Source organism: Stegostoma tigrinum, chromosome 25, assembly GCF_030684315.1.
Source record: "Stegostoma tigrinum isolate sSteTig4 chromosome 25, sSteTig4.hap1, whole genome shotgun sequence".
Taxonomy (NCBI): Eukaryota; Metazoa; Chordata; class Chondrichthyes; order Orectolobiformes; family Stegostomatidae; genus Stegostoma; species Stegostoma tigrinum.
In genome coordinates this window covers 21,340,891-21,357,886 of record NC_081378.1, presented here as the reverse complement: position 1 = coordinate 21,357,886, position 16,996 = coordinate 21,340,891, and the positions used below count along the sequence as shown (strand labels likewise).

General features: G+C 45.5%; 1 protein-coding gene across 2 annotated transcripts in view; it reads right to left on the bottom strand.

Annotated features, from left to right (window-relative positions):
* Positions 1-16,996, bottom strand: part of kcp (kielin cysteine rich BMP regulator) — a 132,099-nt gene that overhangs the window by 9,371 nt on the left and 105,732 nt on the right. For both annotated transcript variants that reach the window (XM_059654530.1, XM_059654531.1), the window contains 6 exons: positions 15,722-15,804; positions 14,402-14,522; positions 12,704-12,786; positions 11,279-11,378; positions 7,651-7,739; positions 7,030-7,132 (listed from right to left, as the gene is read on the bottom strand). In XM_059654530.1, the coding sequence (XP_059510513.1) occupies positions 7,030-7,132; positions 7,651-7,739; positions 11,279-11,378; positions 12,704-12,786; positions 14,402-14,522; positions 15,722-15,804 (579 nt within the window). The remainder of the gene's footprint in view (positions 1-7,029; positions 7,133-7,650; positions 7,740-11,278; positions 11,379-12,703; positions 12,787-14,401; positions 14,523-15,721; positions 15,805-16,996) is intronic.

Below are 16,996 nucleotides of genomic sequence, written 5' to 3'. Positions count from 1 at the left end.
GATGGGTGACCAGCAGGAGGCGTCCTGTTCCTCAACACTGTCTATGGGTGGAAATGTGCATCATACGTGCATCACTGCGTCTGATAATCACAAATGAGAATGCCCGAAATCTGGGACCTGTACTCAGAAGGTGTCAGTTAATTAAGGGAGAAACTATTTCAATGGTCTAGCCATGGTGCCACTATCCATAAACATCAGCTCAACTAACATGCTGCTGCCTCCATTCTGACTGTGATCATTGACCTACTCCAGGTGCCAACACCTCAATTACAAAATTCACATTTCTCCCTTCACATCTCCTGTGCACTCAGTTATTTCCTGGGAACCTGGATGCTGGAGCCGTCAGGACTCTGCAGCGCTGTTACATCTCAGGAACATTAGAATTGCGAGATAGTAATGGACCAAAGTGTATGAGGATCACCCTCTCACAATCCAAGCAGAAGGAAGTGGTTGACTAATAATAGCAGAGTCACAGACAGATATTGCATCAAGCCTGCAACCACATTTTAGAGCGGAGTAAAAATAACAGAAGATTGAGCACATATCAAGAGGTTTAAGAACAACTTTTTCCCCTGCTGTTATTAGACTGCTGAATGGACCTCTCTAATTTCAAATCCGATGTTGATTTTGCTACTGTGCACCTTGTGTGCAGCCGTAACCCTGTATGCTTCACTTTGTCTAAACAGCCTCTGATCTGTATGTCATGATCTGCCTGCACTGCTCACAACACAAAACTTTTCACTGTACTCAGGTACATGTGACAATAATAAACTAAATTGAGTCAAATAATGAGGTTGTGATTGTTGGGGATAGTTTAATGACCCAAATGTTAACTGGAATCATTTTAGTGTGCAAGGTTAGGAGGGAGCAAAACTCTAAACCTGCATACAGGTGAATATTTTTAGCCAGGATGTAGAAAGTTCAATGAGGGAGGGGTCAGTTCTGCACCTAATGCATACAAATGAGCCTGGAAGGTGTATCGGGAGGCAGCGTTTTGGATTTTAATGAATGAATCTATTAGCTTTATTGTCACATGAGCAGTAAAAAGTTTACAAGTTTATGGTGCCATCTTAGGTACAAAGGTACCTTGGTGCAGATTCTTAGGTGGGGGGGGGGGGGGGAAAGGAAAAGAAAATAAAAAGTCCAGCATTACAAACCTCCAAAAGTACAAAATTACAGCAATAAATTAGAAAAATAAAGAAAAAAGTTCAGAATAACAGTCCTTCCACAAATGTAATACTAAAAAAAATTAAAAAAGAAGAGAAATGAGTTTGATTCATGGCTCTGGGCTCCAGGACCTAGGCCCCAGTTGGAATCCCAGGGCTGGACCCCGACGATGTGGAAGGAAATGCAATGGGGTCACTGGCTGATGCTGAAGCAGCCACACAGACACTATAACTCAGTTCAGCTTTGGATAAGCTACAGAACAGGAGAAGGATGGGCCAGGAACTGGAGTTCTAAACAGGGGAAAGGCTAATTTTATTAAGGGTAAGATATAATTAGGACCAAATGAATCGGGAGCAGCAACTTGCAGATAAAACTGTGTCAGAGCAGTGGGATGTATTCCAGGAGGAAATAGTGTGAGTACAGGGAAATGCCATCTCGAAAAGACCAAGGGTGGGACCAGCACCAGAGAATCCTGGAAGTCAGCAGGGATAACAAAGTGTGAAGCTGGATGAAGCTGCAGTGCCACAATGATGCCACCCGAAGGTTGCAGGAACAGCAACTGATATTCCGCCTGGGAACCCTGCAGCCATATGGTATCAATGTGGACTTCACCAGCTTCAAAATCTCCCCTTCCCCTACTGCATCACATAACGAGCCCAGCTCGTCCCCTACCCCCACTGCATCCCAAAACCAGCCCAGTTCGTCCCCTCCCCCCACTGCATCCCAAAGCCAGCCCAGCTCATCCCCTCCCTCCACTGCATCCCAAAGCCAGCCCAGCTCGTCCCCTCCCCCCACTGCATCCCAAAACCAGCCCAGTTCGTCCCCTTCCCCTGCTGCACCACACAACCAGCCCAGCTCATCCCCTCCCCCCACTGCATCCCAAAGCCAGCCCAGCTCATCCCCTCCCTCCACTGCATCTCAAAACCAGCCCAGCTCGTCCCCGCCTCCCTAAGCTGTTCTTCCTCTCACCTATCCCTTCCTCCCACCTCAAGCCGCACCTCCATCTCCCACCTAATAACCTCATCCCGCCTCCTTGACCTGTCCGTCCTCCCCAGACTGACCTATCCCCTCCCCACCTATACTCTCTTCTCCACCTATCTTCTCCTCTATCCATCTTCGGTCCGCCTCCCCCTCCCTCCCTATTTATTTCAGAACCTTCTTCCCATCCCCCTCTCTGAAGGGTCTAGGCCTGAAACGTCAGCTTTATGCTCCTGAGATGCTGCTTGGCCTCCTGTGTTCATCCAGCTCCACACTTTGTTATCTCGGATTCTCCAGCATCTGCAGGTCACATCAACCCAGTCAGTGGGGATACCAGGTTAGGGTAATAGTAAAGTAAGAGCCTTCCGGCACATACCAAGAGTTCCTACTCCCCAAAGGAGTATAAGAAATGTGGGGTGCAGTAGTGGTTATTGGTGGGGGGGCGGGGGGCGGTGGTGGGTGGCATCCAAGGAAATTCCAAATGGTTTTATAAAGCATTCATGAACTACAAGAATAGCTAGGGAAAGAGCAGGACTCATTGGAGAGCGGAGAGGTAGTCGGGGTGTGGATCTGGAAGAATGTTCTCAATGGATACTTTTCATCAGTCTTTACAAAGAAAAAATGACACAATTGTAGACATCAGGGGGAGGGACAAAGGACTATTTGAAGAAATGACAGATATATATTAGACATATTATTTATATATATTTAGAGAGAGAGTTGGTGGGGGTAGGTTCTGTTGGTTTTAGCAACTTTAAAACTGAACAGATGTGCAGGCCTGGATGAGATGTAGCACAGGCTATTGACGGGGTCAAGAAAGGAGATATTATTGCGCTGGCAGTAATTTTCAAACCCTCTCTGTCCATGCGTGAGGTGCCAGAAGACTGCTAATATTATCCCATGATTTAAAAATTGGGAGGAACAGATAAACCAGGAAATTACACTCCTGTCAGTCTAACCTCCATGGTGGGGAAGTTCTTAGAGATGATCCTGAAAAACAGAGTACATCTGCACTTTGAGGTGGTCAGCTTGGGTTTGTTAAGGGAAGGTTATGTTTGGAAATGATTGGTGGAGGTTTTTAGTTGAGGAGATAACCAGGAGCATTGACGAGAGTGCGGTGTTTACTGTGGATGTGGCCTTTAGCAACGTAACTCAAGGCAGACTAGTCAGGAAAATAACAGCCCACGTGATCCAAGGCACAAAAAAGTTTGACATGTCCTTTGCACTAAGGAGGGGTTGCTCTACGGATAAGCCGCAGTTTCTGAAATAATCAAACTAATTCTGAAGCCAGCTTATTGTCCAGCAAATGGGTACCTGTAAGGCTGTCTCCAGGCTCTCAGGCTCTGCAATTGCTCGATTCTCCTCCTGGCTGATATCCTGATTATCTGCCTCATTTTCAACATCACAAGACTATCCTCAATCCTCCATTTTATTCATATCCTGGGTATTCACCCAAACCCAGGGCCCAGCTCCTTGACAGCTCAAGTTGTGAAGAGTACCATAATAATGAGGGCCACCCTGTTTGGGCCCCAGCACTGCAATCCGAGCATGAGGCTGCATCTTTAGGAAGCTTACTGTGTGTTTCACTTTGTCCCTGGTGGAAGAGTGAGCAGCATCTTTCATTGAGCATCTGCCTGCGTTTTCTTTTTAAAAAGCTGTCATGTGCCACGTTTGAAGGGGTTCTCCTTGTCTCTGTATTGGCCCAGCACGCTGGAAAGAGGCAGGACACTTGCAATGCTGCAGGGGTGAGCATCATGGCAGCTCTCAGAATATTTGAAGCAGAGCTTTGAAATGTGATTTAGATAGTCACAAATTATTTGACATTGGCAGAGTAAAATCCTGTCCAGTCCTGTTCTCAAATATTACCGGTTGATGATAGGCCACTCCCAAAGCAATGTGGGTGCAATAATATTACCTTGACCCTGGGACAAGCCAGCAATGGGTGGAGAATTTCAATGCTGTCACTGCTTGGCTTTCACTGACAAGGGGGAAGCATATGATGAGGTGAGCTCTGGTGAAACTGGCATCAGTTACATCCCAGATGCACTGATGTGTCAAGGTGCCAATGAGATCGCTAGTCGCTTCCTAAAACAAGCCACTGGCATATAAATCAAGAGCAGCTTTGATAGCCACTAGGATGGGATTGTGACCCAGTCGTTGTGAATGTATGTCCTCTTTCAGCAGATGGCATCTCTGAGATGGTGGAGTGGGACATCCTTAATCTTCACCATCCCTGTTGTACAGGGATTTGTAGATAACTGCAGCAGAGCCTTGGTTTCCACCATTTCCTTGCAACTCCTCAGTGGATCTTCACTTGCTGTGTCTCCCTCAGGAAGTTCCTGCTCTTGTAGCTGCTGTCTCCTTCTCCAGTTTCCTGAGCAAGGTCACAAGACCACAGTGCATTGCACTGGGCATTTCAGTTTGCAGTGGTCAGAGAGAGCGAAAGCAGAGAGGTCATGCAACATTACTGAAGGTACACCTCTGAGATCTCATGTTCATACCAATAAAGCTTAATACTCCACCCTCACATAGGGTGATGTGGAGGCTTCCCAAGGAGCTCATCGTGATGCCTCAACATTCAGCTCTATGGTATGTGGCTGCATCCAATAGCACAGGGGACACCCACACGGTCTAGGGCTCCACTGGGAGTAGAGTCCAACCTATAATCCACCAAATCCTCCCTCCCATATCACAGTCCATGTTCTTGCTCAGCTGCAATACTGCAACACACTGTTGGGAACATCAGGCTGTGCTTTAAGATTATCGATGTAAGAAGATTTGTAGAGCTTACAAGACAAAAGAAGCAATCAATACACACAAGATAATGTTTATGATTGTTTCAGAACACAATTTGTTATCAATAAGCTTTGACAATTACTGTCCTCCGGACGAAGTGGAAAGTGAAGGCAAACGGAAAGCAATGCTAAATCAGTGAAGGCATGGTTAATGCAAATGTCCCCACAAGATCAAAGTAGGGCCCTCCACCCCACTGAAGCAGATGGTTACTTACTTCTCCACTGCGCATGCATTTCTTGCTCATATGTGAAGTTATTGTATAATTTACTTTTGATCTAACATGAAAAAACTCAAACTTTATCCTGGTGACAGCAACTTGTGGCACACATTTCTCTCCATTCTTCATGTTCCATTGTGTAATGCTGTCCCTGTGGCCTCAAAGAGCCTTCCGCCTCCCTCAGTTTGGGCTGAGCTCCTTTACATCGCTACAAATAGGTCCATTTTGCCCCTGCTGCTGGGCCAACACCTTCCCCATGTAGAGGTCAGAGTAACGGTGATCTGATTGGATCAAACCCTGCAGACCCCACTGGAGAGCTTCCAGTCCCCAGTGTGAGGTTCTACCCTATTATCCTTAGTTGGCCCCTATCACTGTGGCTGTTTCCTCACTGACCCAGTGCAATGAAGCTCGTTCCTAGGCTTGATGTGTCCATTCCCCAATACCATGGTCTTGCCCCGAAAGACCCCTGATGTGAGAAACTATACACTCCATGACTGACCATGGCTCACCCAAATGGATTGATCTCTCAAATGGACCTCGCCAAATGACCTACCTGTCATTGCAGATTGCTTGCACTCAATCTGCAGGGCTGTTCTTGGCCCAATCTATCTACTGGAAGGACACAGATCCCAATATCACTTATGACTAAATGCCTGACTGCGCCAAATCCTTGGACTGTAATCAGATAAGGCCCTTGATGTGACTGTGACAGTACCTCAAATTGTGTGTAGCCCACCCTCACCCCACCAGGCACTCACCCCTTTGACAAGCTAACCCACAGGTGTCTTGAAGTAATCACCCAAGGTATCGTGGACTAACAAGAAGCCTAAGATGCAGAAGATGCCTGGTCCATGTCAGAGCAAGGAATCCCATATATACAGTTCTATCTGGCCATCTCTGAATGCTTTGAAGAAGCCCACTGGTAGATGCCTTCACTATCACTCACCTTCTGAGCAGGTGCTTGAAGCCCTAAGGTTGTGGTTGAGATAGAATATGCTGTGAGACTGGGCATTTGAGGATGGAGGGTTCAGGAAGAACATACTTACTGACCAAGGAAGGAGTTGTAGAGAACATGTGGCTCCATGAAAAGAGAAGGTGAATGTGCTAATCTGAGAGCGGCAATGGGCACTAATGGGGCAATTCAGGCACCTGCTCTGTTTACTTAGTTGAGATTTTAATCTTGTTTCTCAATGGAAAGGAAAACCGGAAGTGCAATATGAATGTGGCGGGTATTAATGAATGTGAATGCATGGAAATGTACCACAAGTGGGCAAGATTCTGAACTCACCATCTAAATGGTCAAGCTATCTGTTTTTGTTTTCCTCCCGACTCTTGTCTCATGGGGTTATAGAGCTGTACAGCATGGAACCAGACCCATCAGTCCATCTTGTCCGTGCTGACCAGGTATCCTAAATGAATCTACTTCCATTTCCCAGCATTTGGCCCATTTCCCTCTAAACCCTTCCTATTCATGTACCCCTCCAGATGCCTTTTAAATGCTATAATTACACCAGCCTTCAACAATTTTTCTGCCAGCTCATTCCCTACACGCACCAACCTCTACATGAAAAAGTTGCCCCTTAGGTCCCTTTTAAATCTTTCCCCTCTCACCTTAAATCTATGCCCTCTAATTTTGGACTTCTCCACCCCAGGGGAAAAGACCCTATTTATCCTATCCATGCCCGCATGATTTTATAAACCTCTGTTAGGTCACCCCTCAGCCTCTGGCATTCCAGGGAAAATATTCAGCCTCTCCATATAACTATGGTTTAGTCATCTTGCTTACCCTTATTTTTGTCACACCAGAGAGGGGACATTCTACCCACAGCGACAAATGGTAAACCCCAACCTTGACCCTACATCCCAGTTACCTTGGCATTCATAGCAGCATTGCCCTGGAGAACGGACCTTGATCAGACCATCATGACATGTAACAGAGAGACATTCCTCAATATGGCACTCAATGTGTCCGAGCTATAACAGGCCAAACAAAAGTAAGCATTAGAAAGGACGGTAATAGTGTGTTTGTGGGAGACTATGAGAAACTGATAGATCGTAACAGAGACAGAGAGAGAGAGAGAGAGACAGCGAGAGAGAGAGGGAGCGAAAGTGAGAGAGAGAGAAAGCGAGAGAGAGAGAGAGAGAGAGAGAAAGTGTTTGCGAGACAGAGAGAGAGAGAGTGTTCGCAAGAGAGAGAGAGTGCGAAAGAAAGTGAGAGAGAAAGAGAAAGTAAGAGAGAAAGAGAAAGCGAGAGAGAGAAAGAGAAAGCAAGATAGAGAAAGAGAAAGCGAGAGAGAGAAAGAGTGCGAAAGAAAGTGAGAGAGAGAGAAAGAGAAAGTGAGAGAGAGAGAGAGAGAGAGAGAGAGAGAGAGACAGAAAGCAAGAAAAAGAGAGAGAGAGAGAGAGAGAGAGAGAGAGAGAGATACTGAAATTACAAGACAGGGAGAGAGTAAGTAACTGTGATGGAGGGAGCGAGTTTGTGCGTAACCTACGTTGCAGGAACATGTTATGCATTCATCGACAGAATCGGTCCAGGTTTCACCGTCTGAAACACGCCGGTTTTCAGCCTCAATCACACATTCTGCAGATTGAGCAGGGAAACAGTAAGATCAGGAACACAGTTGGTTAGATACAGTGTAAGGTTGTCTCTGCACATCTCATCAAATACTCCCAGGGCAGCTACAGCATGGATTTGGATGTCAAGTGAAGTTTTCCTTTACACTAAGGGTAGGCAGAAATCATGAACCTTGCTATTACTCCTGTTTCTGGCCCCTTATTGACCATCCTCCACATCCTTTGTTAAGGATATTATTAAATCAAAAGAAAACATACAGTGTGGCAAAGATTATTGGTAAATCAGAGGATTGGTGAAGTTTTAAAAGGTAAAAAAGATTACCAAAAAATGACTAACAAAATAGCAAGTACTATAAAAATAGATAGCAAGAGCTTCTTTAAATATATGAAAAGGAAGCCAATGTTAACACAAGCCCCTTAGAGAATGAGGCAGAAGAAACAATAATGGGGAACTAGGAAATGGCAGAGGAGATGAATTATATACTTTGTATCAGTCTTCACCATGGAAAATATGAACAATATTGCACAAACTCTAAATAATCAAGGGGCAAAAGGCAGAGAGGATGTAAATGTAATAACTACCATGGGAGAAAAATACAAGGGAAAATAATGGGGCTAAATGTCATCAGAGTATAAGTTTTCTGGTCTTGATGGATTACATTCTAGGGATACTAAAAGGAGTAACTAATGGATGCACTGGTAGTAACCTTCCAAGAAACCTTCGATTCTGGGAAAGTCCCAGAGGATTGGAAAACTGCCAATATAGCACTCTTATTCAAAAATGGAGAGAGACAAGAAACAGGTAATTGTAGATCAGTTGGCTTAACCTCTGCTATTGAAAACATGTTAGAATCTATTAGAAAGGATAAACAAGCAGCACATTTAGAAATGCATAATAAAATCAAACAGAGTTAACAAGGCTTCATGAGGGGACATCATGCTCGACAAATATTATTTTGAGGAGGCAACAGGCAGAATAGATAAAAAGGTAGCCAGTATGTGTGATGTATTGGGATTTTCAGAAGGTGTTGTGTCAGGTACCATACATTAGGCTATTTAATAAGATAAGAACCCATGATGTTAGGAGTTGTAAATATGCATGAATAGAGCATTGGGTAATGAACAGAGCTCAGATTCAGAATAAAGGAAGCATTTTAGGTTACAACTTGTACCTAGTGGTGCTGCCATGGCTTTAAGGGATGGATTTTGTCCTCGGATTTTTTTTACGAAGGAAGGTTGAGATCAGAGGTCTGTGTCAAAGCCCAAAAAGCAAACAGTTTGAGAAGCCTTGGGTTTTTTTCTAAGGTTGGAACACTTGGAGCAGCCTGAATGGGTAGGGTCAACCTCCTACAGAACCAGGATTTTCAACAGCAGCTGTTGTGGAGCTTCTGAAGTTGGGTTTGGAAGATGCAGTACATCTCACCCTGCTATTCTCTCTCTGTTTTCTCTGAATATTTTTCCTCCTGGACTGGAGAATTGCTTCTGAGGCAATCTATTTTTCTGAACTTGCTGTTTGCCAAAGGTATGCCAAAAGGTTGATACTATATTGGAATGGCTTAGAAACTGTTTAGTAGTTAAATAACCTATTATTTGGTTAAGTTTTTCAGCAGAGTTAAGTTATTCCAAGTACTTCTTTCTTATGTTGTTTTTTTTTAAACTATAGTATATGAACAAAGTGTGTTTGGCTTAGAGCCGAGTAGTTTAACCAATTGAATTGCATTTAGAATGCAACACCTTACATTAACTTCTAAAATAAAAAGAAGTTAGGCTCTAGGCTTAATATGCTTTGAGGGGATTTGGTTTGGTCCAAAGCAGTGTGCCAGAGGGATCAGGAGCCACAACGTTTTACAATATGTATTAATGGCTTGTATGGAGGAAAGAAACTGTACCACAACCGAGTTTGTGGACGACATAAAAGCACAAGGAAGGCAAGTAGTGAGGAAGATACAACAAGTCTGCAGAAGGCTACACACACAGTAGGTGAATAGGCAAAAATTTGGCAAATGGAATATAATGAAGGGAAATGTGAAAATAGAGGAACTATAAATTATTTAATTGGAGAACAACTGCAGAAAGCTGCAGGACAGAGCGATTTGGCAGTCCTCACACATAAACAGCCAGCATCCAACTTCAGTGGACCATAAGGAAAGAAAATGGGATGATGGCTTTGAATTCAAAGGGAACACAGTGTAAAGCTAAGGAAATCTTGCTAAAACTATGCAAGGCACAAGTCAGGCTAAACTTAGAATACCATAAACATATACTAAAATTGGAGGCAGTTCAGATTTGGTTCACTAAGTTGATCCCGGCTATGGAAGGATTGTCTTGAGGATAGGTTGAGGGGTTGGGCTTGTAGATATTGGAGTTTATAAAAATGGCAAACTGTTTGAAATATATTAGATTCGTAGGGGTCTTGATGACGTAGATATGGAGAGGTGGTTTCCCCTTAGGGAAAGGTCTAGACCTCAGGGCATAATCTCAGAGAATAGTGAATCTGTGGAATTCTTTATCACAGAGGGCTCAAAAGGCTGGGTCATAAAGTATATTCGAGCTGAAACAGACAGATTCCTTTTTCATTGAAAGAATCGGGGGTCTGGGGAAAAGGCATGAAAATGGGATTGAGGGATATCAGACCAACCGTGACCTCACTGAGTGGTGGGCCAAACGTGTTGGGCTGAATGACCTACTTCACCTCTCATATATTACATGTGCTCAGAGTCTGGATCATTAATCACAGTGAGTTTGACCCGTTTTATTTGGGTTCCGCAAAATATCTCGGCTTTGTACTCTGTACTCAATTTATAAAGCTGATGTTGCTTCAGGGTTCTGTACAATACACCTTACAATCAGTGCCCTGATATTGTAATGACACAAGACTCCTGACTTGAGGTGGGAATTCTTAGTGTTTACATTCCTGCTGTCCTTCCTCATGGCCAAGGCTGGGTTGTGTCACCCAGAATGCATCCTGGTTGTGCAAACTAGCGGTCGCAGGGACCTAGGCTCTGACCCGAGGTCAAACTGGATCTCGGGGTCTGGAATGCTATCCCTAACTTGTGATCGATTGCTGAGCCAATGAGAGAGGGGCAGCGCTGCCTGAGCTCCGTGTCCCCCAAATGGTACAGCCCCTCAGTGCTTAACACTCCAGGCATCTCCTTCCCCCAGCCCCTGCCCTACAGCAGCCTGTTAAACACTCCCACGGAAGCCATGATGTGGAGGTGCTGGTGCTGGACCGGAGAGAACAAAGTCAGAAGTCACGTGACACTAGCTTATAGTCCAACAGGTTTACTTGATGTCAAAAGCTTTCATCGCTTCACCTGATAAAGGGGCTATGTTCTGAAAACTTGTGATTTCAAATAAACCTGTTGGACATTGGCCAGGAGTCCTGTGATTTCTGAGCTATTCTGAGGGAAGACACAGCACATGTTTAGATACAGAGTGAAGCTGTGGGAACAATGGGAAATTAGAACAAAAATTGTTGGGGGGAGAAATAAACAGAAGGGCAGTCAAGCTTTTGAGAGTTAGAGGGATAATTGGGAATAATCCTACCGTCACAGATTGGGCAGCAGGAACCAGCTGGAGTGAATTGTTCAGAGATGGAGCAGCTCAGTAAAGGACAGCTCTGATGGATACAGATCCAGGTCAAATCCTGCAATAAACACACTGCATCATTCAATGAGTTCATGTTCAGTCAGTGATGTATAGCCTGTCCTGACTCAGCAACATGACATTCTTGCTCTCACACAGCGATCCCCACAACACGCCTAGCTGCAGCCGTTCAGGAAGTCCAATTCACTTTCTTCACTCCTGCAACATCTTACATGGATTGCTTCCAGTCTATCGATGGTCACACAGTCTGAATGTGATCACTGTAGGTGGGGTCAGACACTGGTCTTTCACCCTTGGATTCTGGCGACAGAGAGTCAAGATGTTTATCAGTAAAGAACCAGCACCATATCTGATCTGCCACAGGTTCCACAGCATTAACCACACACCATGCTTCAAGCATCTGCGAAGCAGCAGCAGCAGCATCAAACCTTTTCAGCAGAGAACAGATTCGATGTGGAGGAAACTCCCTCAGGATCCCCAAAAACTCCCAGGACAGGGACAGCATGGGTTAGATACAGAGTAAAGCACCCTCTATATTGTCCCTATCAAACACTCCCAGGACAGGGACAGCGCAGGGTTTGTTTATTCAGTCACGGGATGAGGGCGTCACTGGCGAGACAGTATTTATTGCCCATCCCTCATTGCCCAGAGGGCAGTTAAGAGTGAACCACATTGCTGTGGGTCTGGAGTCACACGTAGGCCAGCCCGGGTAAGGATGGCTGTTTCCCTCCTTTAAGGACATTAGTGAACCAAATCGATTGACAGTAAACCTCCCTCCCAACTGTCCCCACCATACACTCCCAGGACAGATACATCACTGAGTTAGATAGAGAGTAAAGCTCTCTCTACACTGTCCCATTGAGAAGTACAACACAAGTTTAGATACTGAGCGAAACTTCCTCTACACTGTGGCTATCAGTTACCCCCAGGATATGGGGTTAGACACTGAATAAAGCTCCTGCTATATTGGCCCATCAAACGCTCCTAAGGCAGTTGGTGTAACATTGTGAATGTTATTGTATATAAACTCCACTGACAGGGGGATAGTCCTAAAAACCAAAGGCCCTGACACAAACTCGAGATTTTTGGTTGCAGTGCAATTGAAATCAGAGAGAAACAGGAAAGGTGGTGAGGAGAAATCTAGCCAGTTGTATTTTTAGAATCATGAAGTCCCAATGGCCATGATGCTATGTCTGTGTCTGATTAAATGACGGTGACAGGAGGGCCTGAGGGGTGGGGGACTGAAGGAAATGGCACCAGACATCAAGTCTCATGGATCCTCACTGATGCCTTGGGAAAAGCCCAGTTCTTCTTAATGCAGAACCCTTCAGCCGTTTATCCCAACCTGTGTGTTGCTGCACTCACCTTGCAATGACAGCTGTAACAGGGGTCAGCAGAAGATAGCAGCTCACTTCCAAACAGCTCAGCAGTGCAGTTACTCAGTGGCTCTGTGACAAAAGTGAACAGCATTCAGCCCCAACCAAAATCTCTAAGTTCAACTGACTGTTTTTCAGAGGTGACCATTTGGAGCGTAGACAGCTGACCCTTTAAACGATAAGCATTGTGTATCTTCCTGTGTCTATAGCTGGGGTGGGGTCTAAGATGCACCTGCAAACAGCTTGATAGTGCATCAAGTTTGGGAATGAGTAAAGGCAACAAGGACGGCGGGTTGGGGACAAAGAGAGCGCGAGAGAGGGGAGAGAGCGCGAGAGAGGGGAGAGAGCGCGAGAGAGGGGAGAGAGCGCGAGAGAGGGGAGAGAGCGCGAGAGAGGGGAGAGAGCGCGAGAGAGGAGACAGAGCGCGAGAGAGGGGACAGAGCGCGAGAGAGGGGACAGAGCGCGAGAGAGGGGACAGAGCGCGAGAGAGGGGACAGAGCGCGAGAGAGGGGACAGAGCGCGAGAGAGGGGACAGAGCGCGAGAGAGGGGACAGAGCGCGAGAGAGGGGACAGAGCGCGAGAGAGGGGACAGAGCGCGAGAGAGGGGACAGAGCGCGAGAGAGGGGACAGAGCGCGAGAGAGGGGACAGAGCGCGAGAGAGGGGACAGAGCGCGAGAGAGGGGACAGAGCGCGAGAGAGAGAAAGACATCCGAGGCTGCACCTGAGGTATAGCCTGTCTTCAGCAGAGAGCAGAGACAGTGAGACTATTGGTTCAAAATTGCACCATCGCCCCCTACCCAACTGTACCAGACACAAATTTGAAGAATATTCACAGTAACACTTGATTTCATGATAGGAAGAGGATTGTTCTGTGGGAGAGAATATAATGAGGGAGTGCTGCACTTTTGGAGGTGCTATCTTTTGGGACGGGACATTAAACTGAAGTCTGTCTGCTCTCTCAGATTAAAAGATTCAAGTGGAATCTTCTATCAAAGATGAGGACCAGAAGACTTAAATTCAGAATAAAGGGCATAATTTAATGCTGAGATGAGGACGAATTCCTTCTCCGAGATTGAGAGCCTTTGGGACCCCTTGCCACAGAGAGCTGTGGGAGCAGAGCCCTTGTGTGTATTTAAGGCTGAGACAAATAGATTCCTGCTCAATTGGGGAATCAATAGTTACAGGGAAAAGGCAGGAAAGTGGGCATGAGGAATGTCAGATTAGTCACATCCAATGGAATGGCTCAGCAGGCTCGAGGGCTGAATGGCCTATTTATGTTCCTACTGTTTAGGGTCTAACTGTCCCTGGTTTTTTTGTGAACTCTGACTCACATCACAAAAGCAGATACCTGATAATTCTTACGGTGTTGTTTAGGACAGCTTACTACGTATAAATTAACTGTAGAGTTTCCTGCATTACAACAATGCTTTAAAAGTATTCCATCGCCTCCACTGCACTTTGGGATAATATGAAATGGCGTGAGGTGCTTTTTAAATACAAGTCTTTGCATTTTGCAATAATTTGCTGAAATGATTCAATAATAATTCAGCTGAGAGGTAGCTAACAATTGGAATACCTAAGCCAGTGGAAGGGTGGGAACGATTATTGAGATGACATGAAATGCTCAGATTTCCAACATTGCTCGAGAAGGAAGGGCCAGTGAGCAGATTGTTCAGTGGGTACTCACGCGCACAGCTGGGGCAGCAGTGACCAGGTGATGGAGCCACTATCAGATTCCTTGGGCAGTCCACAAGGCTGGGGCATTGACGACGGTAACAGTGTAAGTGCTGCTCTCCATCTAGCATCACCTGTAGAGAGACAGGAAGAGACAGGAAGACAGAGCGAGGAGGGGGGAGGAAGACAGAACGAGGAGTGAGAGAACGAGAGAAATGGGGGAAGAGAGAGAAATGGGGGAAGAGAGAGAGAGAAATGGGGGAAGAGAGAGAGAGAAATGGGGGAAGAGAGAGAGAGAAATGGGGGAAGAGAGAGAGAGAGAAGTGGGGGAAGAGAGAGAGAGAAATGGGGGGAGAGAAAACGAAATGGGGGGAAGAGAAAACGAAATGGGGGGGAAGAGAAAACGAAATGGGGGGGAAGAGAAAACGAAATGGGGGGGAAGAGAAAACGAAATGGGGGGGAAGAGAAAACGAAATGGGGGGGAAGAGAAAATGAAATGGGGGGAAGAGAGAGACAGAGAAATAGGGGGAAAGAGAGAGAAAGAGAAATGGCAGGGGGAAGAGAGAGAGAGAAATAGGGGAAGAGAGAGAGGGGAGGGAGGGAGGGGAGAGAAGTATCATTTCTAGTTGGGCTTGATTTGAACAATGAAGGATGGCCAACTATAAGGAAGCCATGAGACAACGTTGGAGACAGGGTTTGAGAGAGTGGAGATATCAACACATTCACTCACTAGGCTGGTCATTCATTTACATGCTCTCACTCCACTCACAACAGCTCTCACCGGCAGCCTGTCCTCCTGCCCAAGGTAGGTACCCCGCCAACCAAAGATTGCCCCCTTTTCTAGATCACTCTACTCCCTCAATCACAGTATGTCTCTGTACCCCCTCAATCACATACTGTACCCTTTGTACAGTTTCTAACCATCTCAATCCCTGACTGTACCCTACCTATGGTCTCTGAATCCCCTCAACTGCAGACAGTGCCCTCCCTGGAGTTGCTGTACTGCCCCCCCCCCCGCCCCCCCCCCCCCCCCCCCCAGAACCACAGACCATCTCTTTACATTACACTCATTATACCCATGCTAGAATATTCCCTCTACTGACGATCTCAACAACGTTATGGTAAATCTATCTGATCTGTTAATGTCGCTGCTTCATCATCTATTTAGACAGTTTAATGCCACTGTCATTCTCTATCCAAGCTGTTCCTTGATGAAGGAGTTATCCCCAGTCTGGGTGCTTGCTCTGAGAATTGGTCAGATCGCTGGCGTTTGCAGCAGCTCCAAGTTCAGACTGTGACCCCCAGTAAGCTTTAATGATAAGACAGCTCTTACCTCACACGTACAGATCTCGCAGGGGTCACTGCTAGGCTGGAAACTCTCACCCGGGCTGTATACACGGTTATTGTAGATGCAGTCTGTTAGGCATGGACAAACACAGTGTATGTTGGCAAACATGTTGAATTGGCCCCGGTGCAGTGTGAGAGTTGGCATTAACAGGTAGCGCAGGGCTGGCAGAAATGGATAGTGCTATAAAGTCTGTATCTTATTATTTTCTGGTATTTTGGAGTGTGGACTGAAATGGGTAAAGAACTTTAAAACCAAGGGTTGTTGAAAGCTTACTGCACTTCTTTTCAAAGCCATTAATGTGGGACTCATTGTAAGTAGTGTTTACACAGCTGCTTATAGAAGTAGTCACTGAATCTTAGCTTACAGAAGAGCTGACCAAGGGGAGTGTATGAACAGAGACCTGACAAGCAACAAGTGGATGATTGTCTGTGGTATAGTTATTGATGATAAAGGCCTTCTGCTTGCCAACGGCTATCACATAGCTAACACCTTAGGGCTGTGAATTTTCTGGCAGACCAAATGGATCTCCATAAAGGCAGCAGCTCTCACTGTTCTATGCAGTAAATAGCAACTCAAGCCTGAACATTAGTCAGTTTATTTCTCCTATCTAGTTGCTGTAAGCTATGACTTAGAATTATTAAATCAGACATTTATAAATGGGAATCAGTCACCCTGTGCCTCCTACAACAAGTAAACGTGTCTGGAGAAGGAAGCTCAAAAAATCATCTCAGCAAAGCACAGGGCCCACTGAACTGCCTCGTCAGTCCTTCCATCCACCCAGAACACCCATGTTTTTGTGTGTGTAGAGGAGTTTATACAGAGTAGAGCTTCAGCTAATAGAGTTATATAACAAAAGTTCATATTATTTATCTATAGAATCTATGTGTAAATGTTTCTAATGAGAATCTATATTGTGTACTTTTTATTTAAACATTCCAGTTAAGTACTGAAAACTGGTCTGTGTTTTCTGGAAACATGCATTTGAGAGTTGGGTAAATTGGAGAATTCTGTGTATTTTTATAAAGTTTTAACCAACTCTGGCAAAAGTGGGATTTCATTTCCAGCGTGTTACCCTAGTGACATGTAAAAATGCATGATGGGCACTGGGGGATAGTTTAAAGTTTTGGCAAAGATCTGTAGCTCAGTTTGTGGGTGAGGTTGTTGATTTGTTCACTGAGCTGCTTGTTCTCGTTCAGATGTTTCATCACCACGCTAGGTGACACTAGTGGAGCCTCCGATGAAGCCCTTCACTAACGGATA